A 24,844-nucleotide genomic window follows, 5' to 3' on the forward strand; every position below is an offset into this window, starting at 1 on the left:
AGGGTGTAGCCCCTCTCCACCCTGCCAAGGTATCAGGGAAAAAGTAAGTAAGAAAAGTAGTCTTTAGAGTTTAGAATATAGGATGATATGGTAATATAGTAGTTCTCATAGGCTGCATGCAAAGTTTGTAGCTTTTGTATCTCAGGCTGATTGGTCACTGTAAATTAGAATACTCAACACAAAAGGAGATATAATGTATTGTAATAAGGTCCTCGCTCTCTTACCTCATATCCTCCCTCTCCCTCTCTTTGGGGCTTCTCTTCAGCCAAGGCTGGTGGCTGAAAGCAGGCCCTTTTTACTCACAACCCTTGAAATAAAACCACGTGTTTCTAGAATATCTCAGGTCAGCAGAGTTCCTTCTCCCTGCCATCCACAGATGCTCCTACAAATGCCAACTATGCCAACAGAGACCTGCACAGGATTCCTTCCCTCTCCTCACCATCGTTTTATCAACTATCAACTCCTGTTACTGGGGAAGAAAATCAGTTAAATATGGCTTTAAACAAGTTAGGGTAAAAAAACCCAAACAAAGCACCCCTCCTTCCTCTGTCATTAGGGATCTAAAATAGTCCAAACCACCTGATTAAATATTTAATATTACAATTTTTACCCTACTTTAATGCCAAGATTCAAGCATGGTCCATGTACTTTTAGTAAGTTAAGCCAATCAACAAAATGTTTCATTTCCTCTGCCCTTCCTCCCCTCTTATCCAGTACACTTACAGGTTTAACAAGCTAGAGGATTTTAGAAACACTGCCTTCTCCCCTTCATCAAGAAACATTTCACTACATGCACCAGATAAATTCATGAATGGTAAGATCCAGTTCAATAACGACAGTGGACCTTAGCATAGAAGACAGTTTCCAAGGGCCCTAAATACTGGAGATTATTTCTTTTTCAGCATTTCTGAGGTAAATTACATTGCTTGGAGTGTTAATCTCATCATAAACTGAAATATATGTAAAGGGAAAGAAACTTTTGTATTTAACAAGCCAAAATTACACTCTCAAGATACTAAGCCTCTAAAAAGTAGCCCCCAGTTATCAAATGCCAGTAGTATGTCAACACCTGTATTGCAGGTACCATAAAATGATGGTGCTGACAGAAGAACGAAGTTTATCTGAAAAGTCAGCACCTGTGTATTTGACTCAAGCTTGGTCTAGGAAGAAGAAAAACCTGTATATTAAAAGACAACCTATTGATACCATTTTTTCACCAAACATCTGGGACATCTCATAACATACTTACCTTTGTGCCTGCTCTGTAGAACTTAAGTGACTGATGAAAAGCACCTCACAACATCAAGCTTGTGCCACAGTTTCCTTACAGGAGTGTAATAAATCTGCACGTAAATTCTTACGCCCTCCTCAAATTTGCGGCACACACCACTGTTTCTACAACAGATACAGGAACATGCCAGGGATATTAAAAAAAAAAAAAAAGCTACAAACATCTGAATATATCACTGCTCCAGGGCTGCCCACTGGCTAGCCTTGCCCTGTGGTGGTGTTGTGGTTTGAAAGCAAAATGAATGAGAGGCTCCAAGTCAGAGATATAATTTAATAAGAAGAAAGGTAAAAAGGTAAAAGTAAAATAAAATAAATGCAATAACACAAAGGATCGCTGACAGAGTCAGAATACAACCTGAGCAGGATGGTAGAAGCAGTCCAGGTGAGGTGCTTTTCTTGAAGCAGTGATCCTGTAGAAAGGTCTGGTAGTTCTGCTCCTCTGGGAATCCAGTGGATAAGTGCTGCTTGCACTGTCCCACATACCAGCTTATATCCAGGTGAGAATGCTTGGCTCCTCCCCCTGGGCAGAGCATCTCACAATAGGATGAGGAGGGTGAAGTGGGTCCTTGATGGCCCATTAAACAGAGGTAACCCCTGGAGGGAGTTACCTGTGAGTCATGGGCCAGGTGTTAATGGGCCATTAGCAGAAGAGGCAGGGGCTTGGGAAAACACTGCCCCACCTGGTTTCAAAAGTTCATGAAGATGGTGATAGAAAAAATACTTTGTGTACATCCTACACTGCAACCCAGGACAGGTGGTATGATGGAGTTCTTGGCAGGTCTGGAATTTCTGGCAGGAGTGTCCTAGCAGGCGTGAAATAGAGAGTGGACTTTTGCTTGGGTTACCAGGCTTTACTGGTGTTCCGGCTGGACCTTGTGCAAAACATGGCTCATAGCCTTGGGTCACCCCTTTTTACCTGGGTGGGCGGTCCCCCAGAGAGGGGAGCCCAGAACCAAAAGCTAGCAAGGGAGGATGTGATCCAGAACAGGGGAACTTAACAGAACAAAATAAAAAGGTGTTGCCCCCTCACCCATACCGAATCCTAGGGCTTTCAGCTTCGAATCTTACAGATCTAACAAGGTGATTGACAGTGTCCCTCAGGGAAGAGACCATCAGAGGGTAAGGGAAAGGGGTACCAGGAACAAACCATCTCCAAACAAATATAACAAAAACCATACAAAACTTCAGAAAACTCAATCACACACCACTATATGAATATTCACTACATTACCACTTCTCAGTAAAGACTCTTCTTGGTGTTTCCTTTACTGTGAAAAAGGTTCCACTAAAGTCCATCTAACCCGCAAAAATTTAATAAAACCTGGCATTTCCAACACTTGCAGTTTTCTTTGAAATGTCAGCACATTCAGATTTGTATGGTGCTCTTGAGCCTTCTGGGTTGTTTTGTGTTCTTTTTTCTCCCTTTTTCTGCAAGAGATGAGGAAACTGAGAACTTGTCAGTTCCCAAACTGGTTTACATAAACCAGCCCTAATTAGAGCCTAAATCTGCTAGAGTCAACATCATGAGAGATCTCCACATTTCCCTGAGTATCTCAAAGACTACACCACCAGACAGTGTGGACAGAGTAACAACTATTACTGATCTTCAAATAGTTATTGAACAGAACCCATGAAAATTCTCAGTGTGAATTAAATGAAATTTGACTAAGATTCTACGTTGAAATATATACCTCTGGAAAATTTTCCTGAATTAGTTCTTAGTGGCAGCACAAAATTTTAGTATTGAAGCTAACTACAGAAAACAGCCGAAGGTCTAAATCTTTTACACCATTATGGAGGGTCATATCAGCAAGTCTGCTTTTCAAAGAAAGACCATTCTGGCAAAAAAGTCCTCCTCCATTTTAGGTACCACTGAGAACTGCAATCATGATTTTTTTAATTGGGTGCCACAGATGCTTTAGAATTTTTAACACTTTACATCCACCACGTGATAATACTGAAATCATTATAAAGAGACCACAAAGGCAATGTAGGAGAACAGATTATAGGACACTAAGAATATGGCCATGGCCAAGCCTCATCTCCAATGGGGTGCAGCTGTGCAAGACAGGTGATCAGCATTGAAGGAAAAGAAGCATGGAATGCTGAGGTGTATTGATCAATCACCAAAGAGTAAAAGGGCATACAGCTGTTATGCATGTAAGAGGAAGGGATAAAGAGTTAGTTGGGGCTGTTGGAGCTAAGAAGTTGTGCTGTGAGAGGAAGGAGTCAAGTGTTGTGTGGCGCTGCCTAAGGGTCTGCAACAGAGAAAGGTATGAAGGTTTTAATAAACTGCTGATGCTAGTTACCATCTTCTGTGTTAGTCTTTTGAGCATATCATCAATCAGGGGAAGATTTTAGATAATAAGGAACTGATGCTGGTGTCAGTTGTACGACCACCGCCAAACTGGTGCCCCGTTTAAGGGGCAAGTGACAACAAGGCAACACTTCCAGTTTCACACAGATCTCTCTAAAGTGACCTACAATATGCACTGCCTCAAATAACTCACTTTTATTAGTTCTTCTCTGATGAGGCTTCCTCTCCCCAAGACACTGTTCCATCACTAAGCCAACACACAAATTAAACAAAATACTGAGTTTTGTATCATTTGGCTTTAAAAAGACCACAAAGACAAAAATGAAAACCATTTACACTGTAGTAAACAACATGATGGCTTATCCTTTTCTCCACAATATTTCAGTATTATTTTCTGCTCTCAATCCTCCACACCTTCATGAAGACTCATGCATTTTCTATTGTAAAATACATTCATTTCCATCAAAATGAGCTGAGAACTGACGTGCCACTATGCTGCCTGTCAGTGTCCCTCCTGCCCCACACCATTAATTCAACTCCTCTGCTCACAGGAAAGTTGCCACAGCAGCCACTGCCAGCAAGATCCTGCTAAAAAAACTCAGCAAAAGTCTGCTGGAATTGATGAGTGTGTTCATTACAAAATATTTTATCTCCACTATTGACAGTGTTTTCAAATCCTGTCTCTCACATGGTAACATTGAGTCAGGCAGGAAAACAAACATTTTCACTACCTACTTAAAGCTGAAGCTCACTAATTGGAATCTTGCTCTCTCTTGGAAATGCAGAAAACATCTTAAGCAGTAGTAGGCAGACAGCATGATGTATGACAGAATACCTGATTTCAGTCAGGTGCTAGACCTTTACCATTTCATATTGGGTCACCCAAATCCATACTCCCAAAATTTTCTTGCTTTTCACATGGTCCTGTGTATAGACAACTCTCTGCTCTCCTCCGGGGGCTTTAGCTAGCTCAGTTGTTAGGAGGATTTGGAGAGAACTATACCAAGGACGAGATAAAGATATCAGAAGAGGCCCTTTCCCCACAACCTTTGTCCCAGGCGTTTATTCTTCGAAATTCCAGGGGGGAAAGAGAAGGAACAAAGGAGGGGGAGGCATTATATAGCCCCCCATTCAGGGAAGAGATAGCTGGACTACAGCCAATGGGGTCAAAGAAGGAAGGAAGGGTCACTCTATGTGGTAAGGAACTCCAGGGGGTCAGAAGGGAGAAACCATTCCCCTAGAGAATTACAACAGTCCTGGACAGCGTAGCTTGCTGTATTAGGAGCACTGAGATCTCTAAAGATGTGCTTGATTCACCTCAGAACACCCAGGCATGCTTTTGCTGCCCTACTGACAAGCTTGGCTCGTTAGACCAGAACGAATTTCTAGCAGTGGCCTGATTTGCACACACAGTAACATAGGTGTAACTACAAGGTGGTTTCCTGTTTGATAACTGAGTGTACAGAAACAGAATAGAGACAAAACTGCAAGAGCAGCACTGGTTTAGCCAGTAGCCCAGCTAGTCCTCCAGGACCACAAGGCAGGAGCAGTGCTGTTGCTCAGGGCAGCAAACAGATGGAGGGAAGCTGAGCATGTTGGCAAAGCTCTGGGCCTGTGAGGCTACACAGGGAGAGCACATGCAGAAACAGTGTGAAGAAAGGAACTGTCACATGGGGACTGAACAGTAAATAATTCTGAGGCTAGGGCAAGTGTTGAAGCCAGGCCTAAAACAGAAGGTATCAACTGTAAAAAAAGAGGGAATAAAATGCATTAGCAAGAACACTGGTTCTCTACACCAGTCAGTTAGAAAAGGGAAAATTTTTTATCTAGACAATTTATGGAGCTTAAACTTACTATATAAATCATAATATGACTGAGGACCAAGAAGACATTTTAATTCAATCATTAATAGAAATGTTTCCTTAAAGAAAAAAATTTTACTATGTACTCTGAGTTGAACAAAGATCCACTTTCCTTTCAGCTGATAAAACTTCCAGAAAGACCAACAATTCATAAAAATTACTAGTAAGTTATGCATTTCAAATAAGAAAGGAGTTGCTGTTAAAATGAACATTTCTCAACAAGAGAGGCTATTTAAGCCTCAACTATCAAGCAAGTTCAACTTCAGCTGCTCCTTAAAAAAATCATTTCAGAGTAAAAGAGAGCTGTGGTGCCCTTCTGTCAGTGGCAGCTGTGTTTTGAAAGGTTCTTGCCACTCCCTTCTATCCCTTGATACTCATTGCTGCACTCAGAGGTCCCAATATAATTGTTTGCGTGACTGTGTCCTATTCAGGGTTTTAAGAACTATCCCATTTAAAGGGGAAAAGACAAAGCCAAAACAGTAAAAATATCACAATAAAGTACTTTCAAACTAATACAGCCTATAAAACAACCATACAAAATCCCCAAAACTGATGAGACAAGTTAAGACAGAAGTGACAGAAACATCTTGAATCATTCATGTCTGGCAAGAGACTACACTACTCCTTTCTCCTCCCCTTTTTTTCCAAGCATTCCCTTTCCCAAGAAGAAAAAACCCCACCCATGCCTAACAAGTTTTACTGTTAAGAGCTTGGAAGAGGCACACAACGCAAAAACCAACACAAGATGGAATCAAGTAATTTTTCTTGGTCTTCACTAGGAGGCAAGATAGAACTCCCTGCAACTTTTACACTATGACACAAGATGCAGGAAATTGGATAGAATATATGGGGAGAAATAAAAGAAGCATTGAGGAAAGTACAAAAGGGAATGTTTGCTCAAAAAAGCATTCCATAAAAGGATTTTCTTCCCCCATGCCCAAAAAAAAAAAAAAAAAAAAAGGAATTTTATTATTAAAAAAAAAAGGAAGTTTACTATATTGGTTAGAATAAACCATATTACCATGTTTGTGTAGCAAAAACTCTTGGTCTTGTGTCTCTATTTGAATAGGCACATTTTATGAGAATTCAACATTCCAGACAAACATAAAACACTGATATGAAACAAGGCTGAACTCAAAAGACTAACTTTGACTATTATTGCTGTGTCTTCTGATTAAATACACATAACACCTGCTGTAATGAGTAAAACCAGAGGAAAATCTAGAGAATTTACTTGTTTAAAATAGAAATAGATTCCTTCATGAACAGCCCACTTACCAAATCATGCATTTAATTTAGAAATGTGACATTTTCCATAAACAGCTACAGGGAATAGTATGAGGAAGCCCGCAAGATTTTTTGGATGCCAAAACAACTATTGATATGGCTATCAGACTACATCATCACAAGTCATGCTACTCTTAACTCAATTACACAGCCACTGAACAATTTCTGCATGAACATAAGTGTTTAATTAAAAATAAAATACACTTAGCATGTCCTTTTCAACTGCTCAATATAAAAAAATATCCTACACATTTAGGAAAAACCCCACCTGTTCCCTCAAGAGACTATGAACAGGAGTTTGAGACGTGCACAACCTTTATCGTTAATAACATATTCCATTGGCTTTGATATTCTTTCATGAAAGCAAATCAGGGAAAACCTGAACAACTAAATGTTCTTTTGAAATATTTAGGTTTCAAACAAAACTTCTACTTCAGTATTTTCCACCTAGCTTGAGACAACAGACCTCCAATTTAAAGGCTCTACATTCTTTAGACTGGAAGAGACAAATGAAATTCCTGCCTTAACGGTTTTGAAGCAGTAAGGAATCCAGTCCCAAAAGTTACAAAGGATATACTAATGCCATTTCTCTTAACACTGCAGAAACAAATTAGGAAGCATCAAGAAGCTTATGACCTTGCAAAGTTTGCAAGCAAGATGAACCATACTAAAGTTAGCACAATAAATACATTGCAGCTTTTAGAGAAAGTCCAAAGGGAGCTTTAGTCATTTGGGTTCCCCATCTCATGAACTTCACATGGCTCTCTGTTCTTTCCTGCTGACAGATTGTGTTCATGCTCTTTCTCACTGCAGTAAAAGAAACTTAAGGAAGGCCTTGTAGAATTACCAGAGCAAACTGCTATCGGGTTACTGTATGAGGTAGCTCCCAAGGCAAACACAACAGAAACAGAATTTGAGACAGCAGTTCCAATTAAACTTTCTGAGAGTTCATACAGCCAAACTAAAACAGATAGTCTTCAACCTTTATGCACTGCTCAGTCATGAAAATAAACTACCTTGATTTAATACTTTCCTTTACCTCCCAAGGGAGGGGGAAAACCCCCCAAAACAAACTCCACACACACCTGTTAATGCATTATGAGCATAACCCAGCACTACATGCCTCAGCCTGTATGAGTGTTTCACAAACACCTGCTGTTTTGGGTGGTTGCTTTCCCTGTCTACAACAAACTATACTTAACATGCACCTGTCCTTCTACAAATAATTCCATCCACAAGAACTGATCTTAAACACTGAAGAATCGAAATAGCTGCTATTTTATTTAATTAATTACTTTCATTCTACCGGTAATTCTCAATTATCTAGCTCTCTCAAAACTAAAAGCATCAAATCTCAAAATATATTTTCATAACCCCCAAGTCCACTAGTTCATTAGCAATGTAATTTCTGATTATGAGAAATTGAAGTAGGAGCTGATAGTATTCATCTAATTCAGCACACTTGGCTTCATAAGCATATTAACTCTTGCACCTATATTTGAAAGATGTAAAATACTTATTTCTGCTTTTGAAAATATCTAGAAAGCTATATAACATCATATTTACAGAGAACAAGTTTTAGATATGGCCTTCAAGGCTGATACTATTTAGGAATGAAGGAAAGTAGTGGGGAATATTTCTGAAGTATCTTTCCTAAGTCACATAGATGTTTTTACTAAATATATGATCCAACATAAGGCTGCATCCTATTCAAGGGCTGAGCTTTTTTTCCAAATATAAAATACAACCATTCTAAATTGTTAGTGCAACTTCACACATCAATAGCATGATGGCTTTGTAGCTCATAAAAAACCTCCATCAAAACCATAATTTTAGTGTTATTTTAGAAAAAATCTGAAATAGCCTCTTTAAGGTTTCTAGACCTATCTTCACCTGACTTTTCCACTTAAACTTTAAACTTATCATAAATAGCAGCAGTAAATACTAAAGAATCACCAAGAATACGTCCATACAGAAACTATATTCAGTTTTGTTTCGAAGTTTCTAATACACAGGACGTTAAGATTATACTTTCAAGTGATACCGTCTGCTTGGAATCCAGTCAATTCAAAGAAAAAGAAACTGGATTTACCTTCATTTCACATTCCTCAGCTTTCCTAATCCTTCTGACAAATTTTACAGTTTTAAGAACATGGTTGTGGTAGAAGCAGTGAAGTACTCACAGAGTCAAAAAATGTAAACTGTCTAATACTATTTATTTTCTTGAAACTTCCCTGCTTGTACTAATTTTGGATAAAATATTTCTTGAGAAAACTTTGATTACCATGTTGATAAGCATTTACATAATTTTTTTAACCAAGTTACTATAAAAAGCACATGCACTCTGGAAAGACAAAGGAAAATTATCTTTTTTTGTTCCTTCAGAATGGAACAGATTACATCTTCTAAAAATTAAATGTCAATGGCTGGAAGCCCAAATCTGTTTTATCTTTCACCATAAGCACAGGAAGTAAGGTCACTGACAGATTTTAATTGAAAGTATCTTCAAATCAGACTTCTGCTCTAGATCAGGATTTTGTTCTGCGACATGCAATTCCTATCCTAATATATCACACAAGTTCGTCCCAATTCAGCAGCAGCTCCAGTTTTAAATACAATCACCACTGGAGAAGTTACCCACCTAGAATCCAGGTGGATTGTAGCTGATAAACAAGTCTGTCTCCCATTTAAAAAGTAACCTAATAATAGCCCAGAGGAGTCTGCTACATAAATGCTTGGAGCTTTGTCTCCAAGTAACGCTCAACTGTACCGTTGTGGTTTTGTGGTTGAGTAGTGCTCACTGCAATCTGCATACATGAGGAGGAATTTATTTACAAGAGAATTAGAAGCCACAGGAAAAGGTGACACGGGCTCAACATCTAATCAAGTTCACACCCTACTAGAAGAATAAACGCTCCCTCCACCACCCTGCAGCATCAAACAATTGCCTTTAAAACAGGAAAGAACTTTACTCAGAGACTCTCCACGAACTAGTTCAATAGACTACTAGCTGGGGAGCAAAAAAGGGAGAGCCTTCTTATCTTATATGAATTCATACCGGTTTAATTTTCTTATTCAGCATCAAAAGATTCAATAAGAAATTCAGCCCAGTAGGGTGTGAATTAAGAAAAAAGAGGTTGAAAACAAAATCTGTAAATTGTATTAATACTACTCAAGAAAAAAGATCTTTACTTGTACTATCTGCCTCTCCTATGTGACCATTTATTTTCAGGTGCATTTAGAGTTCTTGAATTTATCTTACCAGGCATCTGAGAGTTTTCTATTAAAACTGAGACCAGCTACCCGTTCAGATAATGCCCTTCTCCGCAGCTGCAAGGCAAGCTCTAAAGTGAGGATGCTCAAATCAGATGCTCAGGGCAGCCACAAAACCCCTTCCAAATCTGCAATATCAAGCAGCCCTCCTCTTACCACAAGCCTTCCCAACTCAACCTTCCATTATCAATATCCTAATCTGTATTCCCAATTTCACCCATACTTACCACAGCTCCAACCCCAGTGTCATCTCTGCTGTTCCTTATTTCAGTATCCTCCTGACCAAAGTCTGTATCCGCCCTTGCTCTCACCCTGCCACACCAACTGATTTCATGTAAAGGGCACACTGCCTCAACTCCACACCGCCTTAACTGTCCAGGAAAGTTTTGTCAGAACACACTCACTGCAGAGCTGAGAACTGCGCATACCTGAGCAGAGCCCAGCAAGCTCTCAGCTCTGGCCAGGACACCCCTGCTGCTATCCTAGCAATTGCTGATCCAGTCAGAACATCAGGTGGGAGACCTGATGTCTCTCAGCTACTGAAGAACCAAAGATTTGTCTTCTCCCTTTCACATAGGCCCACAGCCAACAGCACACAGAATATGGCAACTGAAAGATTTGGTTTGGTGCCATTTATTTGCCCAGTCTCCCAACTGTCTTGCATCAATTAGGACCTCTTGCTTGCACCATCACTCCCTTTGCTAAGGACAAGGGCATAATCCTACATTCTGTGCCAAGACGAAGAAGTTCCCAGCTTGCCCAACTACACATTTCCTAGAAATAGCAATAAAGTGTTTTGAGCACAATACTGCCTCTCTCTATCCCACCTCTGAGATATAAAAATGCCAGTAATAATTCAGTTAATGAATAAAGACATACAGACTCACATCCATACCACTTACTTGTAGCTGTTGTCTCAGTGATAACCTATGCAGCATTCTGAAATGCTTCACGAACTGAACTTGCATGGAGAGCAACTTACAAAGTTAGTGTGCTCATCCTTCCTGTTAGTATCATGGATAAAATCTCTATAGCAAGGATTACAAAATATTCTCTGAAACCTTAAAAAATGTTAATCCTAAAAATCAACCAACATAAAACCACAACTTGTTTCTTCACTTGATCAGTACACCAAAGTTCTCAGTAATGAAGAGTATTAGTCCTAATGCTGCAATCTGCACATAAATTACATTATTTGTTATTTATTATTTGTAGTATCTCACAAAAACAGAACTGCAAATTATTTCATATCACTGTTGCAATCCTCTTCTGTTAGATCATTATACAAGCTCATCTGTCAACTACAGTAACATATTACATTATTGCCCCAAACTATGCAATTCATGGTTTCATTATCCCCACTGTTAAAAAGATCAGCAGTTAGAAAACCTGTCTTGTCCACTTGAATTCAAGTCTTCTTTCCTTCTTCAACATAAACAACTATTTATTACACTTCCTTTATGCTTAAATTTTTTTACATTTTAATAAAGTCCTGTCTGCCTGGCATGTCTTCTAGATCAGATAGTCAGTCACAACAGTTTTGCGAACTGAACTGTCTCTTCCTTGAAGAACAAGGCCATTTAGTAGACACAGCATTCCAGCTGGAGCTCTTCTGCAACTGAAGAAAACGAGTGAGTTATTACATAGGATAGGCCCAAGTTCAAAACCAGTGTGTTCATGAGGTCCAGCACCACTGTGATCCTGTTGAATCTCATTCTGTCCATGATCCCGATAAACACCAGGCCCCTTAATATAACACTACTACATTGTCTAGTCCCCACGCTAGAGCTATGCAGGTTTTCAAGTCCTTCAGTATGACACTATTACGCATGTTCCTTACTAAAAGCATGGATTTCAGGCCCTTGATGTACTGTGTTTCCATCATTCCTCCCTCCTCTTCCCCTTACTTGCAAGTGAATTTTAGCCTCCTATCTATTGCATACCACAAGACCTGACATGCTGTCTTGGCTAGATGGCTAGAGCCAAATCAAAATTCTATACAGGATATTAATTCACAGAAGACAAGCCTCTCTAAATCAGAGAGGAGAATGGAAAAGGACTAAAAAAATTAAGAAAACAGTTTGAACATTAAGAATAAACCAGCAGGGGATGTAAGCTGAAACTGCTAAAACTGAAAACAAGTGAACATCAGTAACCATGCTTTCTTTTAAGGATATTTGATTTATAAAAAAGCCCCAACATCAAAATCCTACCGCATTTTGATACAGTGTAGAGATCTTCCCATCTCTAAGGCCGGTTACCTCACTAAAAAAGTCTTAATATGATAAAAACATCATGTCAGACCATCACCTGTTACCTTCTATTTGCTTACAACCAGTTTATTTCTTATACTTGTTTTCTGTAGAGTCAAGTTCTGCAGACTGGTTTATTATCTACTGGATCTTTAGCGTTCTCAAGACAAAAGTCAGGCTTTCTGATCAACTTTTTTGCTCACTGTTATTGCATCTGGACATTCCTTAGGATGTTGAAAATCAAATGAGGAACTGTATCTGAGAAATCACATTTTACAAATGGTGAAACTAAGAAAGAAAGTGAAATTCTGAGAGCATAATTTGAAACATTAATTAGTATTTAGAACTTAAGACACAACATCTATTTAAAAACAGCTTGCCCTGACTTCTTTGGCAGCTGGAAGCACTCAGCATTTCTGCAACACATATCCCAGAGGTCTGACATCCAGCAAATGAGGAACACACACAGCTAGTGAAGCTTGGTTTAAGCAACTTGAGCATCACTGAAACTCTGCAACAGCAATACAACTCAGTTGTCTAGCACAGCATTTAATTACATTAACAGCAAAACCTTTATTCAAACTTCCCTGTCCCTTCCTTCATATCACACCTTCTAACATCTGCTACAAAAGGAGCAAGAGTCCTGCAGATAACTTCATTTGCTATCCAGTTCTCATTTTTCCCCAGAGCAGGATCAGTCGCTGAGCACAAGGATGGTCCTGTCTGTGTGTAGGTGTGAGCATGTGGCTCTGCAGCTATAAGTATTATCTATATGGATACATGGTTTGTGACCACATGAGCACAGTTGTACAACAGCTTACAGGTACAGAAGTTTAAAACTATATGGGTTAATAGGTTATTTTAATATCAATATTTCCAGCGTGCTGATTTTTGCCTCTCTTCATATGCCGCTACAATTTTTGTGGAGGATTTTTTCCAGTTCTTAAAACAAACTCAGAAAAACACTGCTGTCACAAGGCTGATTCATGCACATTCATGAAATGTTCAAAGGAGCAGCAGCAGATTACCATGTTTCTGGCTAAGAGGAGAAAAAGGACTACCACTCTGAAGCCCTGAATTCTGTGCCAGATTCTGAAGGAAGTGTCCCAGAGCACCAGGCACACGTTTTCCTATTCCTAAATTGCAAGCTTGATGCTTTTGGTCACATCTCCTCCAGTCTTGTTCCAGTCTTCTCCACTTCTGATTCATCCTTTCAACATGATTTTTTTTGCTGTTTTTTTAATTTCCTTTTTTAAACTGAGTCCAGTCCACCTGTGTTTCCCAATGTGCTTATCCTACTACCAGACTGCTTTGCTTCCTTCATCTAGGACTAATTTCTGAATTGCAGTTTCCCACATCTACAGATCTTTTTTACACTCCTGACCTACTGTCCTGCATCCTACTCTTTCTGCCCTGCCAGTTCCAATTTCTTTCATCTGACAAAGCCTCTTGCAATTTGTGTTCCCTTCCCCTCCTACAACTTCAGGTTTCTGGACATATCTCATCAACATGCAGAAGAATGACTGGAAAGATCCTCAGACTCTTACTCCAAACTAAACCTAAGCCCCATGTTGTCTCCTCCTAAAGCCTTATTTCTGTTTGCCCTCTTGGGCCTGATGCAATAAAAGACCCCCACACAACAGTGCACCAGAAGGCAGATGCCAAAGATGCCCTAAAGAAGGTAAAGCGTTACATAGCAGAGACATGTCTTTAAACACACAGTAGGCAGGTGCCCAGTTCTCAGTCCTGAAGCTCAATCCAGTCCCACTTTTGGAGCAGTTTAGATAGACTTTCACAGCAAACTCCAATCTTTCATGTAACACTTTGGTCTGTGAGAAGCGTGCTGAGTACATCTGCCCGGACAACACATATACTCCTGGTCAGTACTAACAGGTAGGTGGAGTCCCACAAGAAATAGGCCATATTCAAACTTCAGCTGACCAAAAAAAAGTCATCTCTGTTGTAGCCATGTCTACCTAAATTCAGCCAAGCTTACAAAAAAGAATAGCTTTACAAAAAATTAAAAGCTTTCAAAAAAGAAAAATCACTTTTGAAGTGGGAGTGGACAAAACATCCCCTTCGGAGCAGACACAATCCAGCAAAGTTTAACTGCATGCTCCAAAGCATAAAGGTATTTAAGTTGTTCAGAAAAGAAGCTGGCAGAACTCTAAGCAGAAGCCATTGTTTTCCTCTTGCCTTAACATCAGAAGTTGCTGAACTCTTTTAACTGATATTTTGCAAAGAAGAAAAAGCTTCAGCCTACAGCTAAAAGCACACTTTACAAAATTTTAATTGAAATATTTAAGTTTGTTCTCAACTCTACTGCAAAGTAGAAATATTTCTTAGACAATCTTACAACATCTTACAGCTTAAGTAAGATCTAACACAATCAGGCCCATTTTCCAATATTTATTTGGGCATTTTACATGTCATTAATTACATAGAGGAATGAGTGATGTGAGTACTGATGATGTCTTATCTTTTCTCTCCCCTAATCTCATGTGTCAGGGAAAAAAAACCACCACTAATGCATCGCTCTTAGAAAAAGTTTTTCCCTTAGTCTTCCCAAACAGCTGTCTCCAGTAACATCAACAGCTGAAAACACCGTGCATATAAGGAGTAACAATCAAATTTGTTATTGAGCTCATGTGTGTTTGGCAATCACTGCAGAAAAGCATAGAAATATATGACTTTTCAAGAGACAAAAAGGCATCATATCAGGTAACTCCAGAGTGAAAAACTGTCCATACTTACCAGGACTCCATGAGAATAGGATTGTTATACATGAGCCAAAATAAAAACTGTCTACATAATTAAGTTTATTTAATGCTACTGTTTTACTAAACTAGGGGATTCTAAGACAATATTTAAAAGATAACAATTTCTTTGTAGCTTTTTTCCTTATACCCAGGTTCCCAGGACACACTGAATTTAATAACTCTTATGCAATTAGCATTCATCATGCTGTATGCCACAACAGGCCAGGCTGGAGACACACTCCATAAGGACATTATCCATAATAACTCTTACACAACTTGTGTTATTCATACTGTCTGCAACAATGGGCAGAGCTGGAGACTCTCTGGTAGTTTAGGACATCAGCCACAGATTTACTTTCAAATGAAGGAAAGCCATGTCTCCCACAGCTGAAGTGAGACTGTGTTATTAAGAAGTCTGTTCTGCTTCACTTCTCTCCCAGGCAACTCCCACACATACACATTCTGAACTAACAAGCAAGAACTGGGATGTCAGAACCTGCCATTGACCACAATCGCCAGCTTCCCAAGACTTCTTGGAAAAGATTTGTGCTTCAGCAAGAGTCACTGCTCTTTAATGTGCCCAGTTCCTGAAATCTATCACCCAAGGCAGGTCAAAGTTTTAAAGCCTGCTTTGCCAAAGTCATGCTATATTTCAAGTCCCAGCCCTGCCTGAGAAGTATAAGACCTTGTTTCACAAAAAGTACTCATAAAGCAGACACCACTGAACAAAAAGCTGCACTGTCCACTAGCTTGTTTAATATTCTTACTTCTTGAAAGAACATGCAAACAAAAAACACATTTCCTCTGGCAGGACTACAAGTGTAGCTTGTAGACACGAGGCTAACATAAATAAAGCCAGCGCAGCATAGAAAGCAGTCATAAAAAGAATCCTCCAACCACAGGAGTCTTCTGTGAAAATGAACTGGAAGCAAGCTTGACAAGCTCAAACGGCCACAAGAGACATGATGCCAACTCAAGTGTTTGCAACAGACTAATGCAATTAAGTTGAATAAACAATATCCTGCAACTGTCCCGTAAGACAGCTACATCTGATTCCTTCCTTGACCTCCACAACTTGCCTCTGGTCCCTGAGTCTCCGAGGAGACTCACTGCAGTCTTTTCAAAGTCCACAATACAGAGTTCTCCTCCTTCTCATGAAAGCAGCACAGCGAGACAAGATAAATCCTTCTGATTGTCAGTGTGGGAGTTGTGCAGATTGTGCAATGGAACAAAAGCAAAAACACAGCCTGTGCTGAGCAGCAAGACATGCAAATAGCCTGGCCAAGGCCCAGCTTCACTGAGGTGCTCAAACACAAACCTACCTTTAGCATACTGGCAGTCCAACCACATACTAAGAGCTCAGCATCTGCTTAACTGGGGAAGCTGAAGCCCTGATTCAGCAACATGTGACTTTTGTGGGAGCTGGATAAAGCATTCCAAAACCCAAGTTGTTTAACTACTAAATTTTTTTAAGTATTGTCTTTGCTATTTCAACTGCAAGTATGTGGCCATTCCACTCTTACAGTATGTTTCTTCTGTGTATCTCAGAGCTGTAGGAGTTTGCTCTTGCTGTTCCTAGGCTGGTCAAGACCATATAGCACTGAAAGGCAAATGAACGGCACCCTATAGAGATTTACAAGAGTTGTAAATCTGTTGATCAGTTAACTGAATGCTGCCCAAATCTATGGCATTTGGTCAGTGTGTAGCTCTTCTGTTTCACACCACCCATTACGCCATCAAAACATTTCAAAACTAAAGACAAGATTTGGATAAAGACACTGTTTTTTAAACCTTATGTCCGCCCCCCCCCCCCCTAGACAGAGAAATCAGACTCCTGTCATGCTTTTAAATAAAGCATTTCACCTTAATGAAAAGGAACAAAATATCCTTGTTCTCTTCAATCTACAGATTTTAAATCTCTGCAATCAATGGACAGTTTCTGAGATGCAAATAAAAAAGCATCCTCTGAAGAGCAAATTTACTCTTAGTATCCTCAAGTTCACTGCACATGATTCACATGCCCAGCAGAAACTGAAAACATAGAGGGCACTCAAATCAAAACAGCTTAAAGTCTCCTGCCCTAGACTGAATATGAAAGCGTCGCTTTGGGCAAGATCTGTTGTCTCTGAATACTCTCTTCCAGCAGCTCAAACACTGGCTAAGTTACATAATATTTTTACTGGTGTGTTTAAGTTATACTAGAATGCACAATAATCACACAAATGTTTACAGAAATTCACAGCCATGTTTAATTAAAACCTACTATGTATCAGAGAAACAAACAAGCACCTTCACTGACTTACTATGAAAATAAAGAAGAAACACAGCCATTCTCAGAGGCAAAAATCCACAATTTCCAACTTATGAACCTAGTATGTTGCCTTCTACTTGTATGCAAAGTCTAATCTATTTAAGAAAAATCGCTGGTTTACTATGAACTATCAATTTTCATGTAGCCTGGAATGGAACATCTCTTGTAGGCTACGACAGGAGCTGGAGGAGAGTGTAACTTCCCTGACAAGCTAACTAGTCACCTTCAAAACACGAACTAGTTTCTGAAGTGGAAAAAAGGATTATTATAAAGAGATAAGCATGTTTTATAACCAAGGGTTCTTAAGCAACCCACAATAATCACCACAATCCCTGTGTTTGAACAAAAGAGTCAACACTAATGGGTCTGCTCCATGAAAGAGGTTACTGCAGGGTCGTATCACTTCTTGCTGCTTGTCAACAACTTTCTGATATTGATTAAAATGTTCTACTTTATACCTGTTATCCAACAAAAAAAACCAAAAAAAAACCTAATCACAGCAAAAATGTACCTTTCCATGAAATAACAGTTTTTGCAATTTAACTATAAAGATGAACCAAGAAGTGCTATGGGACCAGAACCAAATGACATCTTTGTGATTAAACTGTCTGCTTAACTACAGACTAATTTTGATACCTAGAGCCACAAGAGAAAAGACGAAACAAAAAAAAAGGATCACTGATTCATGTTTTTTCTGAAACATCTACTGGATACACCACCCACTGGAGCCCAAACCATTCTCTCCACACACAAGTCATGCCACAGCGATGCTTGGCAAGTCGTATTGGGCGCTTGGGAGGCTCCGAATGCCTCCTCACTCGAAAGGTGAAGAGCTAGGCTGCCCTGCGTGTACCCTGCAGGTGCTACCGCAGCCCGACACGGGGCACCTCCAGACGCCCCAGGCGCTGAGGCCACAACGCAGGGTTACCGCTGCCTAGCACAGGACACCCTACAAGCCCGAAACGCAGGGTGCCCCCTCTGTCCCCGCACCGCTTCTCTCCTTCGCTTCCCCGGGTCGGGTCCCATCCCCGAGCCTGGGTGCTGCCGTGGCCCCGCACCGTAGCGTTCGCCGTCTGGTCGCGAACAATGCGCGCCTTTTCTGGCGGAGCTCCTCCGCCGCGCCGGCCCCCGCCCGCCGGCACCACCGCATTGTTACCGGTGCTGCCGCCCCCCGCACCGCCCCGCTCCCGGCACGGCCCCGGCCCCGCACACCTGCCCCCCAGGCCCTCTTTGTTCCCTTACCTGCGGCGGGAGAGCCCCGCAGCGCCGGCACGGCAAGCAGCAGCGACAGCAGGGCGGGCAGCGCCGGCCGCCACTGCGCCGCGGCCACTACGAAGCGTGTCATCCCCTCCATGGCACGGCCCGGCCCGGCCCGGCGTCAAGTCATCACGGCGGCCCCCGCGTCCCCCCCGCGGGGGGCTGGAAGGGCTGGGCGGGCTCGGCGGCTCCTCCCGGGCGCATCCACCGGCGGCAGGGCTGGGACGCCCGCGTCTCTTCCCCACGCCCACCCCGTGGGGAGCGTTCACGGGGGCAGCGCCGCGGCGCCTCCCAAGAGCGGCGATGCGGGAGCGAGCAGTGCGGCTCAGCGCCCGGAGGGCAAGGCAGAGGGGAAGTCCCCGCACTGCGGGGTAGCGGGGCTCCTCGGCGGAGCAGCTGCGGTCCTTCACGTGAGAGACGGCGGCGGCGGAGGAGGCAGCCCGGACTCGGCACCCGCTCCGCTCCCCGCCCACCGGCGACGCGCAGCCCCCGGCAGAACCCGGCACCCGGCGGCGCGCACAGCCAGCCCGCCCACCTCCCGCGCGCTCCCGGCCGCGTCTGCGCGGGGGCGCGCCCAGCCCGCCCCCTAGGCCGGGGCGGTGGGGAACGGAGGGGCGGGGCCAGGGGCGCGCCCCGCGGGAGCCGCGAGGGGCGGGGCGGCTGCGGGTCCGCCTGGCGCCTCGCGAAGGCGTCTGGAAGTGCTGTGGGGTCGCTGTTGAGTGCCGCTCTCTGCTCCGTGAGCGGCATGACCTTGGGCCCGCTGCTCCCTGACTGCGCTCTCTCTATGCCACTGCGAGGCTGGGAAGCTGGTAGTCCCGTCCATAAGCCCTCACAGCAGGCTGAGTGCTGCCTGGGATCTTGCTCCAGGCTGTGCACGGAATTTTGGGGGCTGAAACGGTAACGGCGGGAAGGGGGAAGGCGCAGCAATGTGAGTAGAGCTGTAAGGCAGGGCATCCACGCAGCATTAGTTGCTCCAGGAGATTGCAGACATAAGGACAGGGGACCCTTTCACCAGAGGGTTTGTCCTGAGCCCTGCTCTTCTCAGGGGCAGCGGTGAGTCCAGCAGTCATAGAACCACAAAATATACTGAGCTGGGAGGGAAACCCTGCACAAGAACTTGGCAGCTCCAAGAATCACACCATGTGCTTGGGAACGTTGTCCAAACACTTCTTCAGTTCTGTCAGGCTTGGTGCTGTGACCACTTCTCTGGCGGTCTGTTCCAGTGTATAACCACCTTCTGGGGGAAGAACCTTTACCTAATACCCTGGCCAAACCTCCCTGACACAGCTTCCAGGCCATTCCCTCTAGTCACCAGAGAGATATCAGTGCCTGCCTCTCCGCTTCCCCCCACAAGGCAGGTGTAGAGCACTATAAGGTCTCCTCTCAGTCTCCTCCAGGCTGAACTGACCCAGCAACCTCAGCTGCTCCCTGTATGGCTTCCCCTCAAGGCCCTTCACCATATTTTTGGCCCTCCTTTGGATGATTTCGAATAGTTTTAGATCCTTTGTTATATTGTGGCACACAAAACTGCACACAGGACTCAAAGTGAGGTTGCAGCAGAGCAGAGCAATCATCTCCCACATTTTACTGACATACAGAAGTAAAACAATAAGCTATACCTGTACCTGACACAGTGAACATCACATTGTAGTATCACTCAGACAGCAAAGGAAAACAAAGCATGGTCAGTCCTTGGCAATGGAAATAAACAAAGCTGAAATTATATCAGCTGAAGTTGTGGCTCAATGTAGACACAGCAAGTAAAAAGAGGATGTGAAATCTCAAAAAACAAACCCCTGGTTTTATGTTACACATTTTCAGGGTCAAAAAGTTCACAGATGTCCATTTATGAAAGGCAATCAACTATGATGAGTATTTCAGACCTTCTAGCACAAGACCTATACTTTCATTCTAAAAGTCATTCTTGGTCAGCAAGATATAATTTTCTTTCAATTTGTACAGCAGAAAGACGTTTTATAAAATATTTCATGGGTGTTTACAAGATATATCTTCAATCTAAATCAAACATCTAAGGTATAAAATCCAATGCAAAGATGTTAAACATCATAAATAGAAGACCATAGTAGGAAAAAACCCTCCACCCCATAGTTTTTGAAATAACTAACAGAAAACTGAATGCAGAAAAACTTGAATCACGCCACCTTTTTTCTCTTTTATCTGAGGAAATAAAAAATCAAGGCCTGAGGATTGCTTCTGTTGCATTAAATTGCTGATAGATGGAAGAATGGTTTTGATATTCCTTTTAATTTACTAAAACCAGAACCCATTAGGACATAATTTTTTTTCTTTGCTAGTTGCCAGTCCCTGAAAACAGCTCAGCTCAAAAGAGCACTCTAGCCTTTTGTTATAATTCCATACTCACAATTTGTGGATACGAGCCTTGTCAGGTACTTCACTGCTGTCATCTCTTTCAGTTTACTCTTGTCCATCCTAACCTCTCCTGCAAATCTGCAGTGCAGACTAAACAATAGCCACCAAAAGTTTAAAAAAAACCCCACATCGTTCCAATATGACTTCATTGTAAGCAGCCGTGTGCATACACTTTTGGCATTGGAGCATGCAGTCACATACTCTTTCTGTTTGCAAAATGTGGTTTTCTTTTTCTTTTAATAAGCTAGCCCTCAGCAGGTGAAGAGGAATCCAACTCTCCTTCAGATTCTGTGGGAGTTTGGCAGTTAAGACCCTTGAATTACTTAATTACAAAGCATATTTCAGACCCTGCCTTTCATCTTCAGCTAAAGATACTACATTTCATTGTTGTCCTAACAGTTCCTCTAATAACAGAGCAACATAAGGCTACCCTTAGTACATTTCAGATTGCCTGTAGATAATTTGTTTCACCAGGATCCAAAGGTAATTTTCCAGACTAAAGTGTGAGACTTCTCTCACATTTCTAGGATGTCACCCATAACGAAATATTCTGCAACCACTAACTCATTCACTGTCTCACCTAACACGATTTCCTGCTCCAGTTCCCAGAGTTTAGTTCACAAAAATAATCTCTTTGTCTTCTGTTTGGATTCTTGTTCCCCAGTTTCTGTGTCTTTTGAGACCAAACTGGTATTTATGTTACTTTCCCGCTTCCTGGGTCTGTTTAAGAACTGTCACATTCCATCACATATTCTCTATTCCCTTGTAACTTTGCATATTCCACCAGACACCTCCAAATTAAAGTCCTGTTGTTAAACAATAACTAGCATTGAAAGAGGAGCTCTGAGGCAGTTACCTGTTATGCTACAGTTCATCCTCTGTTTTGGTCTGCTGTTTCCCAGAAGATGTGAAAGAATTTCCCTAATCTCAGATGATCCTCTGTCCTGTTTAGCCTCTTCTTTCACCAGACCCATACTTTGGAGGAATGCATTTGCAGTTGTAGGTCCTACTCCTCTTAGAAATCACATTAACTTCAGTATTTTTGTACTGTTGTTTAGTTTCTTTAATTTTTTGCAGCCCTAGTCCCCCTTTTTTCCTGGAAAGCCACATCATTTGTGTCAACCTGATTAGCATTTACTTCACCCATTTGTCTTGATGAACCAGGGCAGGATTTATTCATATGAACTTGGCATCTTTGTGGTAGCTGGCTCCCACCAATTTAAGACCGAGTACCTTCTCTCCCTCTCTTTCATCTCCTTTTCACCTATTGCAGAAGCATAGATAAAAGGTGCTACAGAATAACCAGCAAGAACTTCACACAGGTATCCCTTGTTCAGATGACATGTTGGGATTTGTGGTGAAGGCTGTGTTTTTCCTTTCTCTTTGGAACAGCAAGAAAACCAAACCCAAAACACCTTACATGCTTCTAACAAGTATCTTAAGTCAAGAATGACAGTTAATTATGTCAATATAAACAAAACAAAATCCCCAAAGACCTATAGAACATTTCAGGTTCCACTAAAACAGAAATCTGAAATAATAAGTCACCTTTTGTAAGGACATTAATACAGTCCAGAAATAGTGGAACTTTGCAAACTCACAAAGTGAAAGCAGCAATAATTCTAACTAAGTTTTACACTGCAGCTTGCAAATGCATTTATTTACTGACTTGGAAGGTGAGAAATTCTTTTCTGTGGTGTCCTGCTGTGATCCATGGTGATAGGGAGCAAGATATGAGACATCCTGCTCAAGGGGAGAGTAGAAGCAATCTTTTCTAGCAGTGTGACTCGAAAGGGTTATTTACTTACTGCTGAATGACTTCCCATTGCACATTCACCAGGAAGCTTTTGACATTACTGACCTTTCCACTACAGTGACAGCTACTCTGATTTATCACTAAGTCAAGGCTGAGGATGCAAAAAAAATCAAAGGCTGTGCAAAGTATGATTAGATTAATGATGAAGGCTTCACCTGGAAACTGAGAGTTTGTTTTTTGAAGGATATAAGGAGGGGGAAAAAACCCACAACGATTTGAATAGGAACCTCAGAAGTGAATACACACAGAGGGACATTCAGAAGCTGCATCCTCAGCCGTGGAAATGTGCACCCACATTGCAGTGATAGAAACAAAAGTGTCCTCCGAAGGCTCTTTTTGGAAGTGCCTACTTCTTATCGTTGCCTAGGTTTTGCTGGAAAGAAAGGTGTGGAATTAGACCTTCTTGCCAACTTGGAAGCACTTTCCAGTAACCTTAGTTTTTTGTGGCAAATGTAACACTCAAATCCAGAAACATGATTCTCAAAATTGCACATCAAAACCCTGGTTCAGAGAAACTGAAGTGAATCAGAAATCATCAACATTATTTCCAGTGGATCCAGATAACTGCCCAGTAATTTAACTTACAGTTACTTCTAGTTTGGGCCTCAGTCACCAGAGCTACTGCTGATGTATTTTCCTTCAGTGAACAATATTTTTGTAAAAAAAAAAAGGTTTGTTTTTTCTCCTGCTCTTTTGCTGCTTCTGAAACTTGTGCAGAAATAGATTTTTGAATGTTTCCAATTTACTGAACTACCCATTGAAAAAATATTTGAGGGCAGTGTTCTATCCTGGTTTTGTGAAGACCTTCAGACATTTCATTGGACTATTCCAACGCTCTCTAGTTGGAATCTAGTTTTCTAGAACTAGACATCTAGTTTTCTTACCAACACTTGTGTCTAAGGAGCAGAGAATGCTTTTTTTTTAATTAATGTTTTTCTTTCACTCTCTGAAAAGCTGTGTGCTAGGGAAAGTTGCATGCTATGGGACAAAAAAGACTCCAGCCTTTTAGAGAACAGTTCAGTCTTATTGTGTTCTTATGTTCTATTTCTGAATTCTCACACATTGCTTGTTGCAAACTTGTGCTCTGGGTTCATTCTGCTCTGCTCCTTTTAACTAGCTGAGGAAGTACAGTAGCAACAACTGCTGGCACAAGAAGAGAAAAAAGCCAACTTTGAAACAGATTGGCTTTATTCTAGAAAGTGCAATGAAAGTACTAGAAAGTATTTTTTCTAGTTTAATAAGTAAAAGGGAAAAAAACAAACTTTATAAGGGTATCAATGTTTGTATTTTGGTAGCTTAACAAGACTCTCCTGTATAGTCTCATGTTGTAACAGTGTAAGAAGTGATATTAGGAATTGGCGCCAGAAATGCCCATACAAATACCAGTGCCAAATATCAGATTCTCCCTACGTTAAAAGTAAAAAGGCAAGAGATACATGTGTGCTCTGTTTTTAATCCTGATCTTCTAAGCTGGAAAAATACATAAATATACAGAGGTAAATGAGAAATAGCCTTTCATTTTAAAAAAGTAGGTGTCTAATAAATGGCTTTCTTTCACATTTTCCACTATCAATTTCATTGAGACATTAGAGAGACTGCCCAATGCATCTCTGTTTTCTGATAGGCTCATCATCTTCTTGCAAATACCTCAGGCTGTCTGTTTAATCAAGTTCCTGGACCCCTGGCATTGGGTTTGCAACACCTCTCTGATATACGGCTTCATATTTCTCCTCCTAAGATTGGTTACTCTGACTGCCTGCTCTGACTCCCTCACTTTCACTACCTGCCAAAACCTTTTATCTCAAATTCATGCCTCTTCAGTTTTTCAAGAAAATGCATTACAATAATGGGCTTTGTGTTCCTCCAGTTGAGGTGTGTAGATCTCTGAATTGCTGGTCTCTTTTCCTTCATACCTTCAACCAACCTCACCCTTAACTACCCTATTTTGTTCATAATCTGTCATTTTGTAACACGTAGACACACCATATTCAGAAATTATTGCACCACAGATATATTTTGCTCTATTGAA

General features: G+C 41.4%; 1 protein-coding gene across 5 annotated transcripts in view; it reads right to left on the reverse strand.

The window, feature by feature from the left end:
• The window catches only part of KIAA1549, a gene marked incomplete at its 5' end in the record, with an annotated part of 160,517 nt that extends 141,812 nt beyond the window's left edge, over nucleotides 1–18,705 (reverse strand). For 4 of the 5 annotated variants that reach the window (XR_014589924.1, XM_083859885.1, XM_083859887.1 and 1 more), the window contains one exon: nucleotides 18,594–18,705. Coding sequence is in view for 3 of the 5 variants with exons in the window: in XM_083859885.1 (XP_083716011.1) it covers nucleotides 18,594–18,705 (112 nt within the window). The remainder of the gene's footprint in view (nucleotides 1–18,593) is intronic. The other variant, XM_083859886.1, reaches the window with a different exon arrangement.
• Nucleotides 18,706–24,844: the final 6,139 nt, after the last annotated feature.

Source organism: Zosterops lateralis (genome assembly GCF_965231275.1).
Source record: "Zosterops lateralis genome assembly, chromosome: 4".
Taxonomy (NCBI): domain Eukaryota; kingdom Metazoa; phylum Chordata; class Aves; order Passeriformes; family Zosteropidae; genus Zosterops; species Zosterops lateralis.